A 26,729-nucleotide genomic window follows, 5' to 3' on the forward strand; every position below is an offset into this window, starting at 1 on the left:
AGAAGCCTCTTCTTAAATTTAGATTTACACAACAAATAAAGAGTGCTTTAATGACAGATGTTTGACTCCGACACTGTTCCTGCAGTTTACACAGCCCTGTACAGCGAGGGATCTGAAAGAGGGTTTGAAGTCATCAGTGCAATGAAATATTGCTAAAATTTACTTGGGTGCATTTTCAAAAATGACCTCCTGGAATTCACTGTATCATTAGGGTTTTCCCTTTCTAGCCCACAGAGCCAGCAGGGCCCCACAATGAGGTATGCAAAGCTTTTCTGTATGTATTAGATGAGTCAGTTCCTACTTTCTGCTCCTTGTTCTTTTACTCTCAGTACCGAAACACTTTGGCTGTTAGAACTACGTTTTCTCCTCTCACTAAAACTTTTCTCCGAACTAGGATCTTAGCTCGGTTTCTCTGTTCTGATGAAGCCCTGATCCATTTTTATCAGTAACATGCACCTGGTTTGTCCCTTCCACACAGTAGTTTTGATAAAGCAGGACAGATTAGACAAACTAGTTTACCTATCCTAGGAATTAGAGGACATAACAGCATCAATTTTTAAGCAGAAATCCCCATAGATCTCAATGGGGAATTCAGATTAAAAACAACAACAAACTAACAATGACAAGCCCTATAGCCTTCCAGACAAAAAAAGCCCATTGGGACACCTTATCCATCTTGTTAGCCAAAGCAGGGTTGTTCATGGATGGTTCATTCCCTATCCTGCCTTAAACATAAAAGATGAGGACAGGATGGACATTCCTCCAACATGATCACAGAAATTATACAGTGTAGAAAATGCACTCTTGATTTTAAGAAGCAATCCCTACTCAATGATGTACTCGAAAAGCCCCACAAAGTTCCCTGCTAGTATATCCTACGAGAAGTCTTTTCCCCAGCCACAAATACAGGGATCAATTTAATTCTGAGCAAGAACCACTATGGTTAAGTATTTAATTCCATTTTTACTCAGAGATACCATTTGGTCTCTATAGGACCTTCTGGAATCAGAAGCCTGACTCTGCACAGAGGTGTAACAGTGGATATTCTTCCACCCTTGGACAAAGTGGCAAAATAGTCCCATCTCTTGTACAAAAAGGCAGTCAGAGGACTGCTGCACAACACACTGAGGAACTACTGCTGTGAGGAATAGGCTACAGAGGCACTTATGGGAACGCTATGGAGAAACCAGACAAACTTTACAGTCCATTTATCAAAGTGCTTGTAGTTCCTATTTCAAGGCAAATGAAACATAAAATGTAAAGCAAATAAAGTTAATCTGTATCTAGATTATTTTAATAAATAAAAAGGGAGAAAAAAAAATCAATGCAGTCCTTCTAGCTGCCTTGCCAGCTCTTGTTAAATCCCTGAAACTGCAACACCTACGGTGGATTTATAGAAACAAGACACACTTTCAGAATGGCAGATCGGCAGGTTCCCTGCTATTCCACAACAGATCCTCAGTGGATGTTTGAACTGAAGTTAATCACAAGCAATGCGCACAACTGACATTCTGTGTTCATTAAACGCAACGGAAACAGGTGCCTCTCCTGCCCAATGTACCCTGCTGCCCCACGTATCAGGGACACTGCTTGTGCTTGGGTGACACCAGCTGCGAACTCTTGGCTGCCTCAACTGTGCCCAGGGTGGTGGGGCATCCCTGTCTGACCTGCAGAATCCAGAACCGGCCTGGGCTTTTAGCCTAATTGTCCTTAGCTGTCGCATTTTGATGGGTCACAGATTTAAATAAAGCTAGGCACCTCCCTTCTTGTTTAAGAGCCTCCAATCTAAAATGGGTCAGTCAGGGGTCCTGAAGACCCAGTGCACACGGACCCTTTAGAAGAACTGCTTTTCTGGTTAGGTTTGCTTCCCCAGAGGGGAAAAGCTAGTGCATTAAGACACTGCCCTAACATCCATTTCCATGGGAAAGGAATCCCCATTTCATCCACTCACTAATCCTTTTCACAATACCTGTGAGAGACATAGGAATACTGTTCCCTTTTTACAGGAGGAGAAACCGAGGCACTGAGAGGACACTCAGCCAAGGCCACAATGGGAGTCAGTCATTCCCATGATGCATGCTAGGGAGTCTTTAACAAACCGAATAAGGACCAGGGCTTTTTTTTTTTTTTTTACTAGATTGTCTAATCACCGTTATCATTTTCAAGTATTCCAAAGGTACACTATTGCTCCATGCTTCCTTATAGGCCACATCTGCTAGAAGTGACTGATTTTTGCTCTTCCCTTGGGTAAAGATTTTACTCTAGCTTCAATTTTTCTCTACAATACTCCTCCCTCTCCACAAAATGAAACCTCCAATGTGTCTCATTATAAAGTCCTGTCTCCTGCTGCACGTAGCCAAGGGGTGTGCTGGATATTCACAGCAGTACATGCTGATCATCATTGGATTGCTTGTTTACATATGCTCAACAGTATATTTCTTTAAACAAAGGAGATATGCATTCACTGTGTTGTTGAAAGAAGGTTGTTTTTACAGCCTGACCCTAAATTTGAGCTCCAAGGATTCTACATTTTATGAAATCAAAAACAAGAAAATGCAATGCAAACAAGAAATAAACCTCGATAAATATAGCCATGTGCCTGTGCTGCTATTGCTTAGTTTGAGTTAGCACCTTTTTAATATAAATATAAGCCCTATTTTTCAGGAGTATAACTTGGCTGGAATACTATTCTGCCTTTAAATCTTAAAAGTGCTCCCCAAATATTACATCATTCTTATAAAAACCTACAAGATAGGTATGTATTAGCCCCCATTTTACAGATGGAGAAACTGAGGGAGAGAGGTTAAGTGACTTGCTTATGGCCACAAAGTGACACAGTGGCAGAGCTGGATTAGAGTGCAGGAGTTACTGTTAGTTCTGTACTTAATCTATTAGGGGTTCTCACACTGTGGTCTGTGGAGTACTTGCTGGTGGTCTATGGGAAGCTGTCAAGTCACACACTTTTGGCTCTGTTACCAGCTCAGAGCACCATGCCAGCTGAGAAGGGAGATGAAATGCAGAGCATAAATAGATAGTGTGATTCTTTTCAGGAAGACCATAACACTTAGCAATCCAAAAACAGCTACAAATTCTTTCCTGATTATGTTGCCAGAGGGACGGAGGTGGTCTGTGAAACCAAGAATGGAGGAGGAGGGGTGGTACGGAGGTAGTCCCATACAGCTCCCTTGTCTGAAGGGATGGGAAGTGAAGCTATGGGCCAAACTCAGTGCTTCTTCTAGCAGCATTAGATAGCAGTTGTAATTCATCGAAGCAATCCAAGCATAGAGTAGAACATGTCAAGCAGAGTAGCTGCTCTCCATCTCCACTCCTATCCAGACGTGCCTCCCCTTGACCCATGGAGTCCCAGCTTCAGGTCTGAGCACAGAGGGACCTCAGCAGGCTGCTGGAATTGCAGGTGTATGGACTCTCTGAGCCTGTACATTTAAATGCCAAAATACCAAGACTTAAATAAACAGAGGATTAATTAAATAAATAAATAATCCTCCATTGCACATGGGCAGTCATTCCCTTCTCCCTGAAAGCTAGAATTTCATACACATGTTTAGTACGTAGTGTACCGCATACATGTCCAGTGATCGGAAAGCAAGTGAAAACTGACATACTAACACATGACGGCAACCTTAGCGAGCAGGTCAGAGCATATGCATTAGTAACGGTCTCTTCGCTAAGCACACAGACCAAAATTCACATTTGTCACAAAGCACTGGATTGAGTCGGACGCCTATGTTGGCTTCTTTCTTTCTACATACCTGTTGGTGTTTGTTTCCCCACCCCCCTCACATGTTAGAAGAAACAGGGGCCTACTCCCGCATGCCCATGGCAGAGTTTTTTTCACTTTATCACGTCAGTTTTCAATATCCTTAGTTAGATCATCTCTTTTAAAACTGTGCCTTGGGTTTTGTTGATAGGATCACAAGAAGGAAACAGATAACTAAGTGTTGATTTCCTGAAGAATAAACACAGAGATTCATTGTGTATTCCACCACTTACAATTTAAAAAACAACCCATGTTAACATTATACTGTTAATAGCCTAGAAGTGACAATGCTAAGATTGTCCACACATCTTTAACTCTGCCGCCATGTGGATATGCACTATGTTACCATCTTTAATTACATGATTATATTATTTCTCAACAATATCATGCTGTTAATTCTAGAATCTAAGAGGTGTAGCATCTTGTAATTCCTTTCATTCCTGTACATTCATTGTCAATCTATCTAGCACATCAGTGCACTGTAGTAGAGCAGAGTTTCTCAACGACCAGTCCATGGACCAGTGACGGTCCCTCAGATCTCCTTGACACAGTTTAGGAAGGCAACAAGCGAGTTCCTGGTATCAAAAAGTTTGAGAAACACTGGGTCTAGAGGATAGATCATCAGACTGGGAGTCGGGAGATCTGGTTCTATTCTCAGCTGTGATACTGACCTGCTGTGTGACTTCAGGCAAGTCATTTCACTTCTCTAAGTCTGTTTCCTCTCCCACACTTTGTATGTATTGTCTATTTGATTATAAGCTTTGGGTCAGGGACGGTCACTAGCACAATACAACCACAAATCTCAGCTGGGGCCTGTAGCTGCTACCCTGATACAAACAAATAAATAATTGACTTAGGTACAGGCTCTTTTCTATCTTTACAAGACACAATTCTGCAAACACTTCATCCTGCTACTAATTTTTCTTATGTCAGTATCCCTATTGAATTTAAGTGACTAAAATTACTAACAGGCATTTTTACAGGACTGAGGCAGTTTGTCAGCAGCCTTCCTGGGGTGCAATTCAGAGGAGGCAGTTAAAAAGCTTATTTAGCTGGGGGGAAAAAAATCAGATGGCCTATATGTCAGTTAAGTTTCCCTTTTACTCTGTAGTATGTTGTGTAAGAACAGTTAATGGTGCACTCTTCATATAAATTGTTTTAATAGTCTTCTTAATTGGCATGCACATTGTTCTACACAGATGCACATAAGATTGTAAAATACGGTTATATTTGAGAAATCATCTTTAATTACAGTCACATAGTGCACAAGGCATGTTACATGTGCAACCTTAACTTTATCATTTTGACCTTTTTGTGCTTCAATGCAATCCTATAGTCTCTTAACAGTTGGTTTTTTTTATAAAACTTCCTAGGCAGGGTTTTTTGTTATGTTTTTTGTTTTCCTTTTTAAGAAAGAAGAAAGCTAGTAACAATTCCTGTGATAACATGGAACTATTTGACTGTACAGGGTCAGAATATTTTTAATATAAATGCAGAAAATATACATTTCTGCCACACTGCAAAAAAACCTAAACTGTTTGGGGGATTTTTTTTTGTTTTGCACTGAAACTTTCCAAAAAGATTCACTTTTGGGCACAGAACAAGCCTGGTAATTCAGTCCAAAGGTGGAAGTTCTAAAGCAGTGACAAAACAAAGGGTCAGAATGCAAACGCTTATGCAACCTTCATATGTTGCCTATGCCCCCCAGTAAAATATTTCCAAGCTTTCCTCTTTCTGGAAATGTTTGTTTCACTCTGGACAGCAATGGAGCTTTCTTATTTAATTTGGTTTTCATGATTCACTCCCTGGGGATATCTTTGCAAGAATGGAAGACATTTAATATACATGCATCTGATGAAGTAAGTATTCACCCAAGAAAGCTTATGCTCCAATACATCTGTTAGTCTATAAGGTGCCACAGGATTCTTTGTTGCAATATACAGGTTATAACCCAAACTTCCTCCCTCTCCCCCAAGTTACATCGGCTGCAAGGAGACACCTAGATTTAAACAGCATGCAGGTTCTGATATAAACCAACCAAAGCCAAGCAGCAGAAAGGGGAGTTCCCAATGCACCGATGCTGGCAGAAGCACTGCGGGAGTGACAGTCTGGACTGGAACTTGCTCCTACAGCAGACAGACAATCTGATGTCTTCTATTTAAACAAGATACTTTCACCGTGGCGTTTCTAGGGCATCCCTGCCCCTGCCGTGTGTGTGTGTCCCTGACACCAGACAAAGTTACATACAGTTCCCTTTGCGGTGCCAGGCCCAGGAAGACCTTAGATCTGGTTACGGGGTGATTTTTGTGCAAGCCACTTATCCCTCAGTCAAGCCACCTTCCATCAGTTCCCCTCCCCGGCTCTGCCACCCCAGACACCGCTCAGAGCCCAGTGGGGCCGGGGAGAGGCCAGTCTCGGGGAGGGGGACCCCTTTGCCCTCTTACCTGTTTTGAACTCCAGCGTGGGGTCCTTCTCGCCGCCGCCCAGATCGCTCTGCAGCATCACGTAGAGGATCCCGAAGGAGTTCTGGATGCCGAAGATGGACCCGTTGCACCAGGTGGCGGCGAAGACCACGATCCAGCCGAAGCCGCCTTCGGGAGGCTGGAAGCCCGACCCGGCCCCCTGCAACCCCATGGCCGTGGCTGCCTCGCCATCCTCCTCCGCCTTGGGCCCCTTCGCTTCGGACACCGCCTGCTCCTGCTTGTGCAGCGCCATCTCGGCCGGGCTGGGGCAGGGGCTGCAGCCGCCGCCGTTGCCTCTTTGATCCCGGCTGCGGAGCCCGTCCAGCAGCTGGTCCCACATGCCCTCTCCTCCTCCCGCTCCGCTCCCCCTGTCATCCCTCGGCTCGCCTGCTCCTCCTCCGCCCGCCGCCGCCGGCTGGTGCCTCCTCCCCGCCTCTCCTCCCCCAGCTGTATCCTCCTCCATCTCCCGGGCGCCGCCGTGCAGCGCCCTTCACCGGCGGCTGCCGCAGGCCAGGGAGACAAGGCGCGTTAGTGCGTGAGGGGGACCGGCCCCAAACTGGAGGGGGGCGGGGACAGCCGCGGTACACAAGCCCTCCGCCCCCGCGGACGCAGCGCTCCCCGCCCTCGCAGCGTGGGGAGAGGGTCGGGCTCAGCGGCCAGCCGGGTCCAGACCCCCCGCCGGGCGGATCCGACCCTGCGCCTGGACCTTGGTTTTCTCGTGGTGTGGGAGGGGGAAGGGGTCTTCTGCCCAGCTTCCCCCACCTCTGATTTCCTGCCTCCCCTCGCACGGTAAACAACGCAGGAGTCGGCGTGTCCCTGCGGCGGGCGAGCTGCGTCCGCCACACGCGCGCAGAGCCCCGGGATCTGCTCGCTCGTGCTCCCAGCCCGCCGGGTGAATCCCCACGCAGAAAGCAAAGGGGCCAGCTCCCCTTCCCCAGGCTGCAGCGGGGAGCCCTGCGCCCGCCCACCTCCTGCTGGGGGGGCGGGGGAAGAGACGGGCTTTAAAAACAACCGCCGCCCCCTTCCTCCCCAAGAGTGTAATTCAGCTGCCCCAGCCCGCAAACGTCTCCGGCCGAGCGCCCTGCCTAGGGCAGTTCATTGGCAGCGCCCGCCCGCCCGGCGCCGCCCCCTTGGGAAGTCAATCAGGGCATTGTTGGTGGAGCGCAGAGCTGCACGGCGTAGGGCCCGGAGCCGCCGCACGGGCTGCCAAGACTCCCCCCGCCACCCCAGGGCAGCCAGCTGGCAGGGGCGGCAGGTTTGTATAACTTTTGGTGGTGCCCAGAAGGGGCCCAAGTCCCGCCCCACACACACACACCTGCCTAAGGCTCTGAGAGGGAGTTTGGGTGTGGGAGGGGTGCAGGCTCTGGGAGGGAGTTGGAGCGAGTTTGGGTGTGGGCTCTGGGTTGGGGCAAGGAGTTGGGGTGCAGGAGGGGCTGTGGGGTGCAGGCTCGGGGAGGGAGTTTGGGAGGGGTGAGGGGTTGGGCTCTGGGAGGGAGTTGGATGCAGGCTCTGGGCTGGGGTAAGGGGTTGGGATGTGGCGCTTATCTCGGGCAGCTCCCGAAAGCGACCCACACACCCCTCTGGCAGCAGCTCCTCAGCTGTGGGGCCAAGGGGTTTCCGCATGCTGCTGCCTGCAGTCAGCGCCCGCAGAGCTCCCATTGGCCACAGTTCCCAGCCAATGGGAGCTACAGAGTTGGCGCTCAGGGCGAGGACAGTATGCAGAGAGAGACACACACACGGGGCCACAGGGACATGGTGGCCACTTCCAGGTGTGGCGTGGAATGAGGACTGGCAGGAAGCCGCCATAGCCTGGGGGCCCTTTTGAATTACATTGGGGCGGCAGGCGGGGCCGGGGAAGAGACCCGGCACCAAACATTGGTGGAGCTGTGCCCCTGGACCCTGAATATTCCTGGAGCATGGGCACCATGGGCCCATATAACTCGCTGCTCCTGCCAGCTGGGTAAATGCCCCACCTCACCACAAGAGACCTGTGCCTTGCCCACTACCTGCAGCTGAATCCTCCCTGAGAGCCCCAATTCCCACCCCTGGCACATGGGGCCAGTGGAGAGACTGCAGTACTGAGGGCAAATGAGGTGTGTTAGGGGCCAGCCCAGCAGATGGGTTTGAGGCACAAGGTCCTGGCTGCTGGATTCATAGCAAGTGATTGTTATTATTTTGCCAGTTTCCATACGGTGCCATATGGATGTTCATAGCCCGTAGAGGCATCCATCGATGCTTGTAGGCCTGATACAGCAAACAGCTTCACACATGATGTAGGACTACTCACATCAGGAAAGTTACCAGTCAGTATAAGGATTCACAGGATCAGACCCTATCTTCGTTCCCATGCCTAGATAGTAGGGCAAATGTAGACATAGAAATCTGTAAATTGACAGGTGGCTGAGCCAGTGAGCTTACCAACCTAAGGCCCCAGTCCTGCAAGTGAATATGGGCTCCATGAACCAGCACAGACTTCATTGGACACAGAGCACGTGTACAGGTCTCTAGTGTTCAGCACTCTGGGCCCAAAGTGCTTGGGTGAGAGCCTTTTCCTTATACAGTGACAGACACGGTTCCAACTGCCTTTGTTTCATCACAGACATGGCCCTCTGCAGTGCTCCTCCCCCGGACTTCCTGTTTGAGAAGCTAAACCTCTTAAAGACACAGTCCCCAATACATTACAGCTTCCTTTCCCAGCCAAAACTTGATAATAGTAACACTTAACAACCCTTGTGTAATACACAATTTCTAATACTTATATCCAACCTACTAACTAAATTTACTAACTAAATTTTCAGTTGATCTCTGAAGTGCTTTGCACTGTTGCTTCGACATGTGGATCTCCTTTGAAATACCAGTCCATTTGTTCAGGCAGTTTTATGTTCTGGAGCTTTGTTGTCATGACCTGGTTGTTGCCTAACTGAGCCCTTCAGGCAAAACAGAAAACTCAGGGCCCCTCTCTCCCTCCCTCCCTCCCTTCTGGAAGCAGGAGAAGGTGTTGCCCATTCCCCCTCAGCATATGTCTGTCTGGGGTGAAAATCATAAGACTGAAGGGCAACCTCATGTGACATCACGGATATTGCATCATGTTCATGAAGTGGTAGCAGCGCCCAGGATTTCAAAACATATTGCTTTTTTGGTTTGGTTTTATCAGTGTCTATCATTACAGATAGCAGTTGGGTGAGGTAATATCTTTTATTGGGCCAGCTTCTGTTGGTGGAGAGAGACAAGCTTTCAAGCTTACACAGAGCTCTTCTCTGTAACTTGAAAGCTTGTCTCTTTCACCAACAGAAGTTGGTCCAATAAAAGATATTACCTCACTCACCTTGTCTCCGAAATATCCTGGACCAACATGGCTACAACTACACTGCATCTATCATTACAGGCATTCTCATTCTCAGTTTTCTGTTAAACAAATGTCTGCAGGTAACAAACCATGTTTCATTTCACAGTGCTAAGTACAGATCATATTCTGACTCTGCAATCATTTTCAGTAGTTGCTTTATTATTTTAACACCACTTTCCACCAAATCAATGGACTGGGGACGATAAGCTAGCCCTGACATGTCTAAACCCAAACCTCACTGCAAACTACTTAAACCAGTGGTTCTCAAACCTTTGTACTGGTGACCCCTTTCACACAGCAAGCCTCTGGGCCACTTTTTAATATATTTAACACCATTATAAATGCTGGATGCAAAGTGGGGTTTGGGGTGGAGGCAGACAGCTTGCAACCCCCCCATGTAATAACCTCATGACCCCCAGTTTGAGAACTCCTGACTTAAACTTATGTTCACTGAACTGTGGCCCATTGTCAGATGTAACTATGTCAGGTATACCATGTCTAATAAAAACAGACTTGACATGCACAATCACCTATTTAGCTATAGTGTCTTTGAGTAAAGCTATCTCAGAGAAGTGAGAATAATAATCTAGAATAAGTACTGTATATAGTTTTTTCCAATCAGTGTAAACGAATCTACATTTACTTTTGCCCAGAGGGCCAGTTTTTCCTGAGCTACCACAATGGGCTCTTTTGCTTGACTTGGCCTTATTTTTGGCATATGCAATAAGCCTTGACAGGTTTCTCAGTGTCACTGTTTATTTCGGGATAATATACAATGTTTCTAGCCTTTCTTCTAGATTTGTCATTCCCTAAATGACGTTCATGTATCCTTTTTATTGTACTTTTCGGTAACACTGTAGGGATCACCGTCTTTAGACAAAGATAGCGTCAACAAAATCACATCTAGGCCTGAGAGTTCCCCCCTTAATGAGTGATAGGGGCTACCCTATGCTAAGAGCCTTAATCACTTGATGCAGGGTCTTAGCCTGAGCTGTTGCTTTGGCAATCACAGACTACATTTTGTCTGAGACTGGACAGGTTGTTTAATCAGATTGACCTGTACAAAATCTAGCTATGGACTTTGCACCCTTGCAACTTTTGTCAAATGCTTTAGAGAATTTATCTGCACCCCCTAATCTCTCCCAGATATGTATTTGATTTGGAAAACATACATTTGTAGCAGAAAAAATCTCTGTATTCTTTTGACAATGGCAATAAGTAACTGATGGTCACTTTCAGCTAACACAGGCCTGCCATAAATGAAGACATTCAAGTCTTTACACCCATGGCCTGAGACCAAAGCCTCCTTCTCTGTTTGAGCATATGACACTCAGTTTTTGTTAGCATTTGTGATACGTCACCCATTAGTCTCCTGTTTTGACCATGCTGTTTGTAAGAGGGCTGTGCTAATACCTCCTTGGAGGCATCTGTGGACGACTTAGTTTTGCACTTCCCATTATAGTACCTCAGGACTGGGGCCTCTTTAATTAAGTCCTTCAGTTTCTCAAATCCTTTATTAAAATTTGCAGTCCATGTTCATTGGACGTCTTTGCACCATAGCACTTTCACGTTGCTGGTTTGAGCAGCTAGATTAGGCACAAATTTCCCTACATAGTTCACCATGCAGAGGAATCTTTGTACCCCTTCCTTGTCTGTTGGGGCAGGCGTGTTGGTGGTGGCTTCAGCTTATGGTTCTCCACCTTTATACCATGCTGTGTTAGCTTCTCGCCCACGTACATTATTTCTGTTCAATGGAATGTACATTTTTGTTTGTTTAGCTTTAGTCCAGCAGCTATTGCTCTTTCCAGGGCTGCCGGGACCCTCTGGTAAGGCGCTTCATTTTTTTTCTCCAGAACAAAACAGCAGCTGTGTAGACTTCAGTATCCTCTCTACTATCAGAAATTTGTTGTGTTTTCTGGTGAAGCAACCCAAATGGCAGTCTGTGGAAACAGGGAGTGCTGAGTGTGCACGGACGTGGGCACTGTTTTTCTCAGGGTGCCACCCAGAACCCTGCTTAAGCATCCAGTATAGAAAAATATTTGGCATTAGCCGTCTCCTCCAAAATTTCTCCCCTTGTAGGGAGTGGGAAGTGTTCCATTTTTACATAATTAGTTAATTCTTTGGGGGCCATTTTTTTTTACAATGACCAACAAGTATACCCACTCTATTGGTTCTATGATTCCCAGCGTAAAGAGATGACCTGGCATCTCTTTTCATCTTCTTTTTTAGGGATGGCGGGCTCAGCTAGGGCCTTCCCTTAGGAAAGTGTGGAAAACCGAAACATCTCCAAATGCATGAAGATGCAACTGGTGAAAAGCCAATTTTTTCCCATAGCAATTTATGGATGTGAATTGTGGGAAGTTAATGATGCTGACGAGAAGAAAACTGAAGCTTTTGAAATATGGTGCTGGCAAAGACTCTTGCATATTTTCTGGACAGAAAAAAAAAGATGAATGTCTATGTTAGAAATATTATTGGAGAGAAGAAGACTCTAATGCCAGAAATCAGCAGCTGCAAACCTATGTACTTTAGTGGTATTAGATGTAGAGATGGAAATAACCTTGAGAAAGTTATTATGGAAGGAATGGAGAGTCTTCGTAGTAGGAGATGACCAGCAAGGAGATGAATGATGGTGTGCAGCAGATCACTGCTGAGTGCTCAAAATTAGCAATGGATCATGAAGGCTTCCAAAAATTCAACTATAGTGACACTAATATTCAGACATGAATTAATGGATTAAGATGAGAAGAACTTTCTCATATGTGTGAAGGGTGTAGCGGTTGGGCTCTTTCAGCTCTGTTCTGTACTCTGCTGAGAGCTTCCTTATCCCCTTTAAGATGTCCTCAAACTCTTCCTCAATAGTTTTGGCCCCCTACCCCACCAATGAGTGCTCTCTCTTGACGAGAGCAAGGATTTGACACGCTTTTAACCTAATACTAGATGTTCTTTTCCTTGATACTATTACAGATTGTATCTTTTCCAGTTTATTTACCCCTCCATTGAATTCACATATTCCTTTACTGGGAATCACCTCACCACTGTAAGCCCTGAGTTTTACCCATTTACCTTTCACTACCTGTGACTTTTCTTTCAGTGTTAATATCACTGTTTCTTGCACCACCTTGGCTTGTGCACCTGTGTTCAACTTAAAATCAATAAATGGCCCATTTGCTTTCAGCATGATAGTCCAGTCGTCTGCTGCAATGTTGTCTGTTCATTGCCCCTCTAAAAAATTAATCTGAGCTTGAGCTGCTGTCATCATCCTCTCTGTCCACTATGTGCTGGCTCTGCTGGTGCTCACAAGCTGTTGTAAAGTGCTGTAATCTATTGCAGTTCTTCCATCTTTTCTCATATGCCAGGTATCGCCCTGGTTAGTACTGGTTGTCACAGTGTGTGCGGCGCTCTGGGCTGTTCTTCCTTGACTTTGCCCATGATTACACTACCACTTATGTTGGCAAAACTTACGTCGCTCAGAGGTGTGAAAATAAGCTTCTCCTGCTGACATAGCTACTGCTGCTCATTTAGGTGGTTTTATTATGTTGACGGGAGAGCTCTCCCCCATCGGCACAGAGCAGCTACACGAGCGATTTTACAGCTACATCAGTATAGTGGTGCTGCTGTAAGTTCGATAGTGTAGACATGGCCTTTGAGCACCACGTGTCTTTGTGCCTTGGGTCCCTTTTCTTGTGCTGCTTGGATTCTCAATCCTGTCTCTAGTATCAGAGCACTGTCCACCCGCCATAAGCTTCATTCTGGACTGGGTGTCTTACATTGCTTGGCAAATTCTAATTGCCTTATCAAGAGTTATATCTGGGTTTCCCAGTAGTCTTGGGTCTTTAGCCTTAGATCAGTCACAATATCATCTATAGTTTCTTTTTGTACCTTTTTGTTAAAAACACAGCTCTGAATAGGTTTCATTTTTGCTTGGAGTGCTGTACTCTACAAGTTTTCGTGGTTAGCCTCTTGTTCCTGAGTTAACTGAAGACTCTTAAACACATCAAATGCATCAGAACCTGCTATCTCAGAAATAAGGCTGCCTTCTGATTGGCTTCCTTTTCACTGGCACCCATTGCTTGCAGATACAGAGTGAAGTGCTATTTAACTATCTTCCAGTTGTCTGCCCTATTTCCAGAGTTTCAGCTCTGATGTAGCCGTTAGCAGTTCCATTCTTCCACTCCAGTTATTTTCTTTAATTTCTGTTTATTCCTTGTACCATGTAGTGCCCAGCAATCACTCTGGGCCCAAGAAGCCTGAAAGAGATCCTCTGGCTTCTGTCATGCAGTTCCAGTTGCCTCTGTATCACTGAAGATGGGGTTCTGCAGCACTGATCCTACACACTTCCTATCTGAGAAGCTAAACCACTTAAAGGTACAGATCCCAGTACCACATGGTCCACCCTCATGGAGCCATTTGCAAGATCAGGGCCTACTATCCCAGTATCTTAAAGGGATCCCCAAATATGGATATTTGCAGAGTCCCATTGGCTTCAATGGGATTGGATATCCCTTTGCAGGATCAGGGCCTAACTAGCCCAACCCTAAGTGAAAGGTAGCCATGCGGTGCTAAGTTTTCCAAGTGAAGAGGTACTTGCATTCATGATCAATACAGATAGCTGTGAGTATCCTTAGGATATAACATTATTTTCCATAGCTTTATGAGACACCATAAGACACAGGCAAACACTCATGTTTTGTTAGGCAAAAGTTTTAGGATACATAATCTTACCAGAAACATTTTCCAGGAAAAGAATACAAACAAACAAAAATCAGTGAAAACAGATTTGTTTGGATTCAAGCATTCCCCTGCTGTGTTCGCAGCCAAAACATTTCAGCCTTGGACTGTGGATGAGAGCCATAAAGCAAAACTGACTGTAAACAAAAGTGGCAGTTCTGCATCTATTTTCACTGTCCAAGATGAGTGAAGAGCAGAAAGTAAAGAAATAGAACAGAGGGCAAAATGTAACACAGGATGTTGATTTAGTTTGTTGTTTTTTAAAATATGATTTTTAACTTGTCAGCGTCTTTTAAAATGGAAAAGTTTTGTGAACTTGTGTAATACATGAGCTGAGTGCATGTGGTCATGTATCCCTCTAGTGGCTGGCCCCTTGCAAGGTTAAGAGCCTGAGGCTTAACCAGAGCTAAAGGAATTACGTATTGGTCTGGGCTTTTGGGACCCTATGGTCCTGAGTTATTAACATTATTCGTTTATTTGTTAAGCACAAACAATGTGATGTGTTACCGTGGCTGTATGCATGTGTCATGGATCCATAGGGTCTCAACACCTCTGAGACTGGGCCTCTGGGCTCCAGCATTCCTATTTCACACCATGAGCTCTGCCCAGTGAGCCCAACTGTGGTAGACTCTTGGTCAGAGACTTTTACACTCTTCAGGGACCAATGCACCTCAGTATTTGCAGCCTTTCAGTACAGAGTAGGATTTATTGTTCAACTGGGACACTGCAGCAGGAAGTCATTAGGTTAGCATGGAGACATTCAGGTTGAGATATAGTCCATTCCAGCCAAGCAAGTGCTTCACCTAGCCAAGCTACCATGGAATCCATTTCTTGCTCTGTCTCTCCATCTCTCTGTCGGTCCCAGGTGAGAGCTGCTGAGTCTCTTTGAAAAGCTAATGTTTATCCTGGCCAACTGAAACTTTCTGTCCCATGTCCAACTCCTGCAGACCTTTGCTGAGTTCCTAGATTCCACCTGCCAGAGATTCCCATGGGTCAGTAGTTTCCACTGGGGCTTCCATTGACTTTGCAGACCCTCCCTTGATATAGGTCGGCTTCTGCCAGTCTTTTAACAACCCATTCAGTCCACCCCAGACACAACACCTATCATGTTTCTTGCTCTGCCTCCAGGGCAGCTTTTTAACCCTTTTGCACCCACTGGGTAGCAATGCAAAGTATGGAGAGAAACTGAGGCATGCCTAGGAATAATACAAATATTTCAGAGAATTTCCACTTTGTCACAGCGTGCAACCACAGATTCATTACAGCTGATTAAAACCTGCTGGAGGTGTGCTTGGCATTACATTTATTTGGTTTTAAAAAGTATCTCCCATATCTATCCTTTATGAAATAATTACACACAAAGGGTGTCAGTATTTAAAGTATGTCTTCAGGCCCGCTTGCCTCAAGTTATTTATATTTCAACGTATGCCAAGCTTTATGCTTTCTTTGCCTTACTTTTTGTGTCAGTATCAGACTGCTATCAGATTAAATGATATCTATCCAAGCTCCATAATGATCTCTCTCTACCTCCAGGATTACTAAATCAAGATGTCTGGAAAAGTAATTGGGGCAGGGTGCAGTGGCATTATCTGCTCCACAGCAGTGCACACACAGTCAGCTCTGCTTCCCTGTTTCCTTCCCTGGCAGAGGCATAGTCCAAGGCAGGGCCACAGAAGAGAGAGGAGACATGGGGCACTAACTGGGTTCTAAGGAGTGGGATGATCCCCCAGCTGGGGAAATGTTTGTTTTGCTTATGTGACCTTGCCTTGATTTGAGTTTTTAAAGAGCTCTCTTTCTGGTTGTTGCTGTGTTTTTTGTTTGTTTGTTTGTTTGCTTGCTGAGCTGTCATTCCACCAGCCTGCAAATCAGTGACTATTGGATCTTATAAACTTTCCATTACAGACTGCTTTCTCCCACACGTCAGAAGTAGATTCCTGACTGTTCCGACATTGCTCTTGAACCATGGTTGTGTGTGAGACAGTCAGACTGAGTTTGAACAGAGCACACCAAGGCATTGTTGCTGACATCCAGGACAGGAGTACAGCCCTTCTGCAGACTCCCATTTTGCTCCACAGTTTATATTTAAATGTATTTAAAAGCAAAGATAATCTTCTCCCTTCCCTGAATTCCTTCTCCCTGTAGAATCCTCATGGTGAACCTCCATCTTTTGTCAGCCTACCAGCCAGGGCCGGCTCTGGCTTTTTTGCCGCCCCAGGCAAAAAAGCCTCCCGCCGCCCCCGGCCCCTGGCGGGGAGCGCGGCAGGGGAGGGCGCCGAGGGTCCCGCTCTCCCCGGTCCGGCCGGCGTGCTGGGGGGAGGGTGGCGAGCCCAGCCGGGGCCCTGCTCTCCCCGACCGGCCGGAGCACTGCCCCCCTCCAGGTGCCGCCCCAAGCACCTGCTTGGTCGGCTGGTGCCTGGAGCCGGCCCTGCTCCCAGCTTTAGGATCTTCAGTTTTATCCCCTTCCCACTTGTAGAGTGTTCTTCCTTAACTCCATGTTTGCACTGTAACATGTCTGTGCACAGAAGCTTTGTGCATCCTCCGCTGGATGGAATGGGACCTGCTCAGAATTGACTGTAAGTGGCTGGCCTGGAAAGAATTTATGATAAAAATAGGCGCTCTGTTTAGAGTTCAAGCTGCAAATAATCCCATTGTTTCGGTGCCACATTTCAAAAGTAGGTTCAACCTGCTTTTGAATCATTTCTCCTGAGGCCTGCCACAGTGGTACCAGAGCTGTTTGCCAATGTTATTGCACCAATAAACTTCCAAATAACCAGTGAGCTTCTTTGGCCAATATCACATCAAAGGAGTTACTGCTGTGCCTGGAACCCCTCCCATTGTGTTATATATAAAAATACTGTTGCTTTAAAATTAGGGTAGACCCTGAAAGAGGCAACATCCCAAAGCAAGGGCTGATGATGCTGGAGACAACGGGTGCCAACTCATTTGAATTAGGAATACATTTTTATTATTTTTTATTACAGTATCAGCCAGGGCTCCCTTGTGCTAGTTTCTGCACAGACACTTAGTAGCTCCATGGAGAAATTATTATCTTCTCCATGGATGTTAAAATTTCTGTTACATTCTCTCACCACATTTTTAGAATAATGCTACAAACTTTCCAGCTCTACAGTGCATGTCACGAAAAGCAAGAATAAATATGAGTGACATTGAGTTCCCTGAAGACCAATACTAGAGTAGCCATCATGGTCTTTCCCGGGTGATTCCAAAGCAAAAAGGGAAACTTGCTTAAGTTCTTTATAATTGAAGTTAACCAAAAAAAATATCCTGCAAATTAAAAGTTGCTCCTACAAATAGATGTTCTCCTTCATTATGGTATTATGTCCAGTAACATCATACTCTTCTTTTCCACTGACCTTGAGGGCAGGCTAATTTAGGCCCAAATTGTGTTTGGTAAAAAGCAGTGTGGGAGAAGGCCCCCCCCTCCAGGGGAAGGTAAACTTCATGAGGAGAACCTCCAAATTCTTTATTTTGTGAGGGAAGGGGGATGGGGGTTGCAGAGGGATCTACTGAAGATCAAGGTATCTGTGAAGTGCCCTTGGTCGTAATCTAACTTCCACAGGTCCCTGCAGTTTCCCCCAGATCTGAATCAGGAATTCTTCCACTGGTGGCTGTCCTTGGAATCCCACCCCCTCACTCATCCACCCATAACCTATTAGTTTTCTATAGCACCCATCACCTGCTCAGGTGAATGAGTTCTGCATAAAGGTTTCCCAAGTTGACTTCCTAGAGCCTTCTCTGGTTATAAAAGGCTCTGATTCAGCCTAGCGGGGGGGGGGGGTTATGTGTTTTATATTTTGATTGTCTAAATTATTCTGGCTTTGTCAAAAGGGAAGGTCTTGCTGCATGCCCTATGGGTGGCCAGACACTGGGTTAACCTCATCTTCTCTGGAAGCTCATTTCACAGCCAAACCCTTTCAATGGAGTATTTTTTATTTCCAGCTTTCATGGGCATGAGCGGAATTGTCCCAGAGACAGCTGTCTTAGTGGATGGTGGAGAGTAATGCAGTCATTTACGTAGCTGGGTCCCACTGAAGACTTTGAAGATCAGAATCAACGTCAACCTGACGGTGAGGTGATGGGCTGTGTCCGGCATGGAGGGGCCTACAGAGCAGGTCATAGAGCTAAGACTCTGATATTTTCAGCAAAGTTCCATGTCTCCAAGATTTTTTTAAAAATTAAAAACTGTTTTTATTTGGATTCAAATACCCCCCTACAGTATTTGGCCTTGAGCTAGTGCACTAGAATCACAAAATGAAACTGACTAAAAACAAAAGGGAAACCAACTAGACCATTTTCCTTGACCAAGCTAAGTGAACTACATAAAGGATAGGAGACTTTGAAAGCTCTCTGCTTCTAATAATCTAATAATATATCATGAATAACACAAATAAAGAAAGGTTTCAGAGTAGCAGCCGTGTTAGTCTGTATCCGCAAAAAGAACAGGAGTACTTGTGGCACCTTAGAGACTAACAGATTTATTAGAGCATAAGCTTTCGGATGCATCCGAAGAAGTGGGCTGTAGTTCACGAAAGCTTATGCTCTAATAAATCTGTTAGTCTCTAAGGTGCCACAAGTACTCCTGTTCTTTTTACAAATAAAGAACATTGTTTTAAACACATGGGGTGAAATCCTGGCCTCATTGCCACTGACTTCAGTGGGGCCAGGATTTTACCCATGTTTTTAGCCTGACAGTGTCCCTTTAAGAGCTGTATCATTAAATGCCACATGTAACTAAAAGTGTTGGTGGAGGGTCTGTCTATCCAGGTTTTTGTACTGGCACCTATCGGTGCCATCTTGAGGCGAATCAGCCATTGTCTCACTAGGATTTCCCAGTGATAGCAACTTCCAGAACTCAGGCTTTACCAAGCAAGCCCAGGAGCTACATGTTGACTCTTACCGGATTCCTTTGTTTTATCACTTGAGAAAGGGTAGTGCTGAAAAAGAACCCCTCTGCTACAGAGCCAGCCTCCTGCATGGTAGCGTCAATGGAAATACTCCCATTGCATTCAGTGAGAATTGGATAGGACCCAGAAAAAGTCCCTGAAGAATGGTGGCAAATCGTGGCTATCAGAGGCATGCAGAAGGCAAGCAGTTCTCCAGTCATTCTACAGTCACTAGGGTGGAGCAGTGCTGTGCATCCACTGTCGTTGGTTTCAGAAATTTCACCTTTTCTCGTGTTACTAGAACCTCTTCTTACACCAAGTTACTGGCAGTCACAAAAATACTTTGGTTGGTTGGTTGTTTTTCAGAAATGAAAAGTGACTGCATAGGAACATCTTATGCAAACCTCTTAGGAAGCCTAACAGCATTTTGCCACATGAATTCATTTTCACTGAAGCAGCAGAGACTTGTGACCTGGCACTCCGACTTTATCCCAGCAATAGAGTTGCATTGACCAGACATCAAAAGCAGCATGTTGCATGTGGTCAAGCAGCACAAGTTGTCGGCATTTGGAAATTGATTATATTAGCAAGTGGCTACCAGAAGAGAAATTTACATGCTTGCACAGGGTTACTTTTTCCCCCTCTGTGACTGTCATTAGCAATGCTTTTCTCTTTAGATTTCAGCTGTCCTTAAAACAGCCACGACATCTGGCCTGACAAAGACAACAAATACATGATCTCAGTAGAGTAAATGATTTCAGGGGCAGAGGGGGAAGAAACAGTGATAGTGCATTCCTTGGCAGGAGCATTGGAACACTGAGTTCAGAGAGCAAGAGCTGCAGGAATAAAAATACCAGTAAGAACACTAGATCTCTGAATGCCTGAACATATCGAGAGATCGCCTTTACTTTTAAAGGAAAGGTAATGTGTTGCTGTATTGCCCTATCCATGTACCATAAATAAAATGTGTACTAATGATACCCTAATACATTAACATTTCCTGACAAATTCTAAATGGCACTGACTTTATTCAGGTTTCACAAGATTATACAGCAATATTTTGATGCAACTGTCTTTACTATCAGATAAACAGGCAACTTTAAAGGGAGCCTGCCAAGTAATCTGGCCAAAACAAACTAACAATTTAAAAGTGTTTGATTCTGATAAGCAATGTCCTATGGATTCTAAAGGTGTGACATTCAAAAGCACTCCGCTATTGGACTTCGATAGGCGCTCAGCTAGGCCAATGCTGAACACTTTGGAAAATGGCACCCTATATAGCCTTGGGTTCATTCAGTCTTTCCCACATTAATTAAAGGCAATGGAGTTACCCCAAGGATGAATTTTGCTCATATAGATTTAACCCACAGCTATTACTGAGTAATCAAAATAGAAAAAGCAATCACTGTTCATCAGGACTTGTAGGGCCAACATTTCCAAAACAGAACTTTTAATTTTGCTATAATTTTAAATTGGCTTTAATCAAATGAGGTTGAGGCCCCTTTAAAAGACAAAAAGAACAGGAGTACTTGTGGCACCTTAGAGACTAACAAATGTATTTGAGCATAAGCTTTCGTGGGCTACAGCTCACTTCTTCGGATGCAACCCATGAAAGCTTATGCTGTAATAAATTTGTTAGTCTCTAAGGTGCCACAAGTACTCCTGTTCTTTTTGCGGATACAGACTAACACGGCTGCTACTCTGAAACGTTTAAAAGACAGGCCACCATATTGTCTGCTCTCCTATGTAAAGCCAGAAGGTGGAACTATGCTAATATCCTCAGTGATGGATACTGACACACAGTCAGAGAAGTAAATGCAGCAGAGCCAGGCTGTCTGAGCTCCATTAGAAGAAACATATGGGGGAAAACATCACTGTTCAAAAATCAAAGGGCCAAAGCCTGGGAGGGACGGAAATGTTATTTTTCCAGTGTCAGAGCAATGGAAAGTAGTAAATAAAAATAAATAAATATTAAAGCAAATGAAAAGTAACTTGGCTGTATTTCTTGAATAAATATGTCAACTGCCTATTAACTCTCTCTGTGTGTAGTGGAGTTATCATGTAATCTTAATCAGCCAGAAGAAGCCCTTCTCTAAGAGGTACTGCAATATTTTCAATGCCATACAGTAGGAAGGGCAATTTCTGACAGTATTTCAGAAATTTGATTTTTTTTTTTAACAAAGATGCATGAGTGCAAAGTTTTGTTTAGAGCAGGAGCAGTCTGGTCAATTTCATTCCATCCCCTGCCCCTACACTCTTTCATCACTGCAACCATTCAAAGTATCTACATTTTATTTCTCTAATAATAAGATAGTGTCTCCATGAGATCTAGGTACCACACCTACTCCAGAGGTCGAAGGACCTCTGATGACAGAGCATTGGAGACATGGGAGAAAATACAAATTAATATTTTATATAACAATAACAATGAAAATCAGATAGGCTAATTATAGAGATAATGATGATAATCTCAAGGCATTTCAATGGAAATCATTAATTACTTGGGATTGCATTTACTCTTCCAGTCACTCCGTAAAGGAATCATTAATAAAAATTTAAATAGCATAGGGCTAAGAGCCAATTCCTGTGGGGTCCCACTAGTAACACACCTGTTTGATGTTGATTCCCCATTTACAATTACATGTTGAGACCTATTATTTAGCCAGTTTTTAATCCATTTCATATCTGCCATGTTAATTTTATACCTTTCTAGTTTTTTAATCAAAATGGCATGTGGTACCAAGTCAAATGCCTTGAAAAAGTTTAAATCAATCAATATTAAATCAACACTATTACAGTTATTAACCAAACTTGTAATCTCATCAAAACAGATATCAAGTTAGTTTGACAGGATCTATTTTCCATAAACCCATGTTGATTTGCATTAAATATATTACCCTCCTTTGATTCTTTGTTAATCGAGTCCCATATCAGCCACTCCATTATCTTGCCTGAAATCAATGTCAGACTGACAGGCCTATAATTACCCAGGTCAGCCCATTTACACTTTTAAAATATTAACACAACATTAGATTTCTTCCAGTCTTCTATAACTTCCTTGGTTCCAAGACTTAGTGCAAAATCAGCATTAATGGTTCAGCGAGCTCCTCAGCCAGCTCTTTTAAAACTCTTAGATACAAGTTATCTGGACCTGCTGCTTTAAAAATATCTAACTTTAGTAGTTGCTGATATACTAGTGGAATGGAAAGACTGTTATCATATACTATGACTACATCATCTGTTTTTCCCAAATACAGAACAGAAATATTTTATTGAACACGTCTACCTTTTCTGTATTATTGATAATTTTACCATTTCCATATAGTAACGGACCAATACCCTTATTAGGATTCTTTTGTTCCTAATATACTTTAAAAATTCCTTTTTATTGTCCTTAACTCTGCTGGCTATAGATTTCCTCTTGTGTCCCTTTGCTTCCCTTATCAATTTTCTGCAATTCCTAGCTTCTGATTTATATTCATTACCTTCAATTTCCCGTTTCTTCCATTTGTTATATATATATATATATGTTATGGCTGCCTTCACTTCACTTCTAAATCAGCCTTCTTCAATTATGGGATTGTGGATTTTGGGGCATCTAATAAAGTGTTCTTAAACAATTCCCAACTACCAGTCACATTTTTCTTATTAAGTTCTTCCGCCCAGCAGATCTAACTCATAATTGTTTCAGCTTTGTGAAACTGGCCCTTTTAAAGCACCAAGTATATATATCACTGGTTTGGGTTTTATTTTGTTTGCACATTATAAATGTGATCAAGCCATGATCACTTGTACCTAAGTTGCCATTAATCTTTATTTCTGTGATCAATTCCTCTTTGTCTGTCCAGAAGATGTTTAATATAGAATCCCCCCATGTTAGATGAAACACTTTTTGAGTTAGGAGATTGTCATCTATAATATTTAGAAATTCCAAGGATGTTTTAGTACTGGCAGTATGAGACCTCCAGTGTATGTCACACAAATTGAACTCCCCGGGAACATGCAGCTTTTCCCCCTACACATTATAGATCGTTAATTAACCACTGGAACAACTTACCTCCAAATGTGTGGATTAAATCAAGGCTGGCTATTTTACAAAAACATATGCTATAGCTCAAACTAGTGTTATGGGTTTGATGCAAGAATTACCAGATGAGGTTCTGTGGCTTGGGTTATGCAGGAGGTCAGAGTAGATGATCATAGTGTTCCCTTCTGGACCTAAATCCATTATCCTTCCAACGTGTAGGGAAGTCCAGGTTCAACTCCTACATTGGTAAATAGAGTGCCAGGCTTGGCATCAGGAGAACTGGCTTCTGTAGCTGGTTCTGCCACTAATCTGCTCCATGACCTTGGATGAGTCACATCTGCTCACCCATCTTTGGTAGGTGTGTTCTACAGCTACACACGCGTGTTAATATGGCTCCTTCCTCAATCAGAGTAATAATACACAGTACTGACGTTAGTCAACTCCCTTTCTTAGAGAATGGGTGGCACACAGGGCTATATAATAAGTCATGGACGCAGGCCTGTCAATCTAGTTCTTCTCACCCACACTTTATAGTTAATATAAAACTAAATACATTGGAAAAGAATAATTGACCTGTTATCTTGTGAAGAAGAGATCCAGAAGTAACCCCTTGGGTGCAATTAACACATGTAAATCTTCTTGACACTAACAGAAAGTGTATCTTTAGGATCTGGGCTGAGCTGTGTGTATGCACTTGTTCTGGAACTCCAAAGGGAATCCTGAGCATCTGCTCCTATGGCCTGGGGATTAGGCAGAGAGGAAAAGCAAATCACCATGATTTATGTGTGTAAAGAGCACATGATTCAGCCAAAGAAAACATATACCAGACTTGGTACAGTCGGCGCCGGCTCTGGACTTTCTGCCCTGCTAAGCAAACTAGGAAATGTCTGTCCCTTGCATAAGAACATACAAACAGCCATACTGGATCAGACCAATGGTGGATCAAGCCCCTGTATTCTGACAGTGATTGGTGCCAGATGCTTCAGAAGGAATGAACAGAACGGCAATGTATCGAGTAAGCCATCCCCTGTCATCCAGTCCCAGCTTCTGCCAGTGATGAACAGTCCTTCAGCAGTTTGCTGCCCCTGTAGGTATCTGCCCACCCATCCATATAGCAGAGCTAACCCTAGTTAGAATGTGTGACATAGGGTCTACACACTCACATAAGTTTTCTGGAAAAGCCGAAGAGATCAGAAATTACCCCGCAGCCAAAGCTAGATCAGGGCCCAGTGTCACAATGTGCTGAGTTCTCTAGCTCCCAAGGAAGTAATTGAATGAGAGGTGAGGGCACCCATCACCGTGCAGGGGGTGCTCAGTAGCTCACAGTACCAGCCCCTTAGACAGCAGTTCATCTGTAACAGGACGTGAAGCTCGTCTGATCCGGCTGTAAGTTCAAGTCTGGTGAACTGAGTCAGGAGACTTTGGATTTGTCAATAATAATGGATAATATTTCTCCTGGAGTGCAGGACAGTTTTTGGCAAGTGCTTCCCGCTGGATCTGGCTCTCCTGGGCCGCCCTTGGTCCAGGGTTGGGGGTCCCAGAATGTGGATGCTTTGCAACATGACATTTGTGACATCAGGACACTGGCTGGGAGCTGTAAGCTTTGTGACTAGATAGAACATGGCCACAAACACGAACTTCATCTGGGATTGGCTTCCCGGTGATGTAGGGTTAGGGTGACCAGACGTCCCGATATTAGGGGCTTTGTTTTTACTTAGGCAACTATCTTCTCTCCCCCCCCTTCCTCCCCCCCAAAAAAGAGTATCCTGCTTTTTCACATTTGCTATCGGATCACCCTATGTAGGATCAACACATCTCATTTATGCAGTAGATCTCTTGTGGCAGAACTATATATCAAAGGGTGCTTTCAGGTCTAAAAACTGACCTCACTGCAGCAAGGTCCTTACTATGCCTACAGTTATTTACTAACTAAAACTCACATCTTTGCTGCAGGAGTAGCTGCACTTCGCTATACGAAATGCATGATCGCAGAAAACAAACCACAGAGCCTGATTCTCACTTACACTGGTGCATCGCTACTGACGTCAGTGAAGTTCCTTCACATTTAAACCCGGGTAAATGAAATTAGAATCCGGCCCGTCAGTATGTGTTTTTGGACTGTTGCTGTTGCTGAAGTGCAAGGCCTGCTTTTATTATATTGCAGCAGCGCCACCTAGTGACACTATAAGAATTGACGACACTGCGTAAGGATTGACTCCACTGCCAGTTAAGTGCCAATCCCATTCTTCAGGGATGTGCAGTTTAGCTATAGAAAGACACTTTGGGGGTGAAACTTTTAAACACACTGTCAGCCCTGGAGCACATTTTACACAACATTTCCTTGCAATATTTTTATTTGTACCATGGTGGGGCGAAGACAATCGATTGGCATTAGAAGAACCAAAAAAAAAAAAGTTTCTGATCAAAACACAGGAAGACATTTAGCCTAATTGATATGATAGTACAATCAGGCCATAAGTACGCAAAAATCACATTATCCTGAGAGGCAGTGGAGGCGAACATCAATCTGGGAATCCGGTCCTCTGCTCTATTTCCAGCCCGCTGACGTACGGTAAGACTTTGGGCAAATCAGGTATCCTCTCTGTGCCTCAGTTTTCTCAACTTATAACAAAGGAAATTAAACTTACTATCTAATTACACTCACTTTCTAACGAGATCTGCAGATTTAAAGGGGTAAGTATTATTACTGATTTTATTTTCATAAGACCTTTATGGAGCCTTCTTATCCCAGCGCAGCAAACTACAATCTTTGCCTCTGGCAAATCCCTTTTCAAAACAGATATCCACAACCCAGCCCAGCCACCCTTCTCAACTGTGCTCTTACTCAGTCAAAAACGTGCAGCAAAAAAGGAGACTCTCTCTCTCTTTCTCACGCTTTCTCTCTGTAAATGACATCTACATGTGCATCTATCATTGCATTATCTGTATGTACTTATGTGTTTATATGTATTATTATAAAATTGTTTATATGTCTTATTTTTTATCAAGACAATGTTCCTTTTATCGTCTCAATTTGGCTATATATAATGGTTAGATGGTCAAAGCTGCATGCACTCAATGTTTATGCATGCGACCTAATTTGTGCATGCAACAGCTGTGAGTGCAGTTGTGAATAGCATTTGCCTGCACTAATGGTGATTTAGGTGCCCTAGAAGCCACCTGCATGAACTAATACCTGAACTGTGTGTGCAATCATGGCAGATGCATGCCTATATCAGGCATGTATCTGTGACAACCTGGCCCTCTATGTATATCTGATAATGGACCATGATTTTGCTTCCAGAACAAGACACGTTGGAAAAATGAAGCTAAATAATATCACATAATACCATATGAAATGGTGCACAGTGTAATTCATTCATTATTCTTGTTATTTGCATATATGAGGCTCTGCTCACTGTGGCATCAGGGTGCACATAGTGTCACAGAGGACTTCACAGCTAATGAAGCTGGACTTGCA

The 26,729-nt window shown here is 44.2% G+C and overlaps 1 protein-coding gene and 1 long non-coding RNA gene across 2 annotated transcripts in view; one reads left to right on the forward strand and one right to left on the reverse strand.

Moving 5' to 3' along the window:
* The window catches only part of SLC16A2 (solute carrier family 16 member 2), a 98,919-nt gene extending 91,680 nt beyond the window's left edge, over window positions 1–7,239 (reverse strand). Inside the window, exon 1 of the mRNA XM_034781320.1 lies at window positions 6,223–7,239. Within this exon, the coding sequence (XP_034637211.1) occupies window positions 6,223–6,703 (481 nt within the window). The 5' untranslated portion in view covers window positions 6,704–7,239. The remainder of the gene's footprint in view (window positions 1–6,222) is intronic.
* Window positions 7,240–7,268: 29 nt separating this feature from the next.
* On the forward strand, window positions 7,269–18,725 carry LOC117882684. The gene is made up of 3 exons (XR_004647084.1): window positions 7,269–7,495; window positions 15,183–15,309; window positions 18,278–18,725. It is a non-coding gene; the product is annotated as an uncharacterized LOC117882684 (long non-coding RNA).
* Window positions 18,726–26,729: the final 8,004 nt, after the last annotated feature.

The sequence above is a fragment of the Trachemys scripta genome, chromosome 9 (assembly GCF_013100865.1).
Source record: "Trachemys scripta elegans isolate TJP31775 chromosome 9, CAS_Tse_1.0, whole genome shotgun sequence".
Lineage (NCBI taxonomy): Eukaryota > Metazoa > Chordata > Testudines > Emydidae > Trachemys > Trachemys scripta.